Below are 2,514 nucleotides of genomic sequence, written 5' to 3' on the forward strand. Positions count from 1 at the left end.
TCAAAAAAATTCAAAATTCATAAACTTAAGAATGAAATTGAAGTACTATTTAATATGAGTAAAACAGTGCTAGTTTTACAGTGATAGCTTATTTGGATGTAAACCACCATCTACATAAATTTTAAAATAAAAATAGTTTTAATTAATTAGATTTATTAAACAAATCCATTATTCGTAGAAGTAGTTATAATCGGAAATAGGGGAGCTAAGGCCCCCCCAGTTTTAATGAGATCCCTTAATTAACTTTGGAACATAAAAAAAAATGTAATGTATATTTTCATTAATAAAATATATTTATTATAATAAATGTTATTACAATTAATTATGTTATTTAAAACATAAATTGATTAAAATTTACTAACGAAATTTTTTAGTTAAATATTAAAATTTATTTTAAATAGTATTATTATTCATTTAATATATGGTTAATACAATTTTCATATTACAGTGGACCCCCGGTAATCCGACAAACGTTTTGCAGGTCAGTGTCAAACTATCGAATTTGTCGGATTATAGAGTATTCCCTAAGATCTCCTATAGTCCGGAAATTTTAACAAAAGGGTACCTTGTAATCCGAAAAATCACAAATCCAAAGATAAGATTTGGTCTTGATAGGCCCTGGTGTGAAGTATAAATCATGCTTCATTATGTATGTCGACTTAAGTAAATTAAACAACACAATAGAAAGCTTATGTTTTATTATAAAATTAACGTCATTAATGCTAGAGAACTTAAAAAAAACAATAACTTTACATTAAGGAATACAATTACAATGTAATTGTGTTTAAACAAATATACATACTAAAATATTCAAAAATTATGAATAAAAATCATGATATGAATTTATGAAGCATGAAAATATTTATCAATTTTTTTTTGCTTAACATTATTGAAACGCGAGACCAATGCTCTGTCCCTCAGTCTTCTTAAAAGTAAAAGTTGTAGGATGTACCATTCTCCTCAGCCCATTGCAAACCCAGTTCAAAGGCGTTAGCTGCATCTTGTGCTATCACTTGCGGAGTAGTTGCAATTACGTCGTCGTCATCTTCCTGATTTATGGTTGTATTACTAGATATCTCTTTTATAATCTCATCGTCAGACATTTCATAAAAAATATTTTCCTCCTTATCCAATCCATGTTACCAGATTTCCAAATCTTGCGATCTTATCTGTGTTTCAGCAGCAACTTTCTCTATTACTTCCGAAGTTACACTGATTTGCGGATCGTTGCTAGGACTGGTGACTATATCCGGCCATAACTTTTTCCAAGACGATGTAATAGTTGACGAAGGTAATGCATTCCACGATTGACAAAGAGCAAAAACCAAGTCTTTCATATTGAATTCTTTTAAAGTTTTTTCTATTGGCTGATCTTTTGATACAGCTTTCAGAAGTAGATTTTTCTTATAATCTTGCTTGACAAACTGAATGATATGCTGATCCATTGGTTGAATCAGTGCAGTGCAGTTTGGTGGAAGAAATATCGCAGTGATGCATTTATCCTCAGTTGTCAGTTCTTCTTCAGACGGATGACCGGGAGCGTTATCAATAAGCAATAACGCTTTTTGAGGAAAATTATGATTTTTCAACCATTTTTTAACTTCTGGTACAAAGCATTCATCAAACCACTTCCTGAAAAGGTCTTTTGTCATCCACGCACTTTTTTGACCATAATAATGTACAGGCAAATCAATGTTTTTGAATGCACGTGGTTTATTCAATTTTCCAACGACCACCATTTTTAGCGCGTGTGTATCCGCAGCATTTGCACATGGTAGTATGGTTACACGCTCTTTACTTACTTTTCGCCCAGGTACGGATTTTTCGTTAAAGGAAACGAAAGTTTTGTTTGGTATCACACGCCAAAAAAGTCCTGATTCGTCTGCATTGTACACTTGTGATGGGTTAAGATTTAAATCTTTCACCTTTTGCAAATATCTTAATTTAAATGGCTCTATGCAGGTAGCATCATTAGAAAGTTTCTCTCCTGTTATAGTCATTAAACGTATGCCATGACGACTTTTAAAACGTTCTAACCATCCCTTGCTAGCCACAAAATCATCTTTTTTTATAATTTCCTTATAAAAAAACTTAGCTTTCATGGCCAACATGGGTCCCGAAATTGGAGCATGCTTATTTCTTTCCTGAAGAAACTACATGTACAAAGCTTCTTCCACTTCTGGATGTTCAGCTTTCTTGAGTGTCTGTCTCTTGCCTGGCCCACAGTCAGTAGTTGATACGAAGTTTTTAATCTTCTCATGATTTTTTTTAATATTATAAATTGTAGATCGGCCTACGCCATATTCACTTGCTAAACTACTAAAAGATTCATTACGATTTAAACGGTCTAAAATATCACATTTTTCTTTAATTGTCAGTGTTTTGTGCTTTCGCTTCTGGGCTTGTGACGACATAATTTACTAGGTACGTATACGTAATACACAATGAATAAACAGTACACAAAGAATCTATACTTTGAGCACAATAGTGATGGCACAATTGTAACCTGTTCAA

The 2,514-nt window shown here is 32.3% G+C and overlaps 1 protein-coding gene across 1 annotated transcript; it reads right to left on the reverse strand.

Annotated features, from left to right (window-relative positions):
- Nucleotides 1–1,139: 1,139 nt before the first annotated feature.
- LOC126895725 (jerky protein homolog-like) lies at nt 1,140–2,111 on the reverse strand. The gene has a single exon (XM_050667924.1). The coding sequence runs from the start codon at nt 2,109–2,111 to the stop codon at nt 1,140–1,142; it is 972 nt and encodes a 323-aa protein (XP_050523881.1).
- Between the last annotated feature and the right edge of the window lie 403 nt (nt 2,112–2,514).

Source organism: Daktulosphaira vitifoliae, unplaced genomic scaffold, assembly GCF_025091365.1.
Source record: "Daktulosphaira vitifoliae isolate Bord-2020 unplaced genomic scaffold, ASM2509136v1 Scaffold_1, whole genome shotgun sequence".
NCBI lineage: Eukaryota > Metazoa > Arthropoda > Insecta > Hemiptera > Phylloxeridae > Daktulosphaira > Daktulosphaira vitifoliae.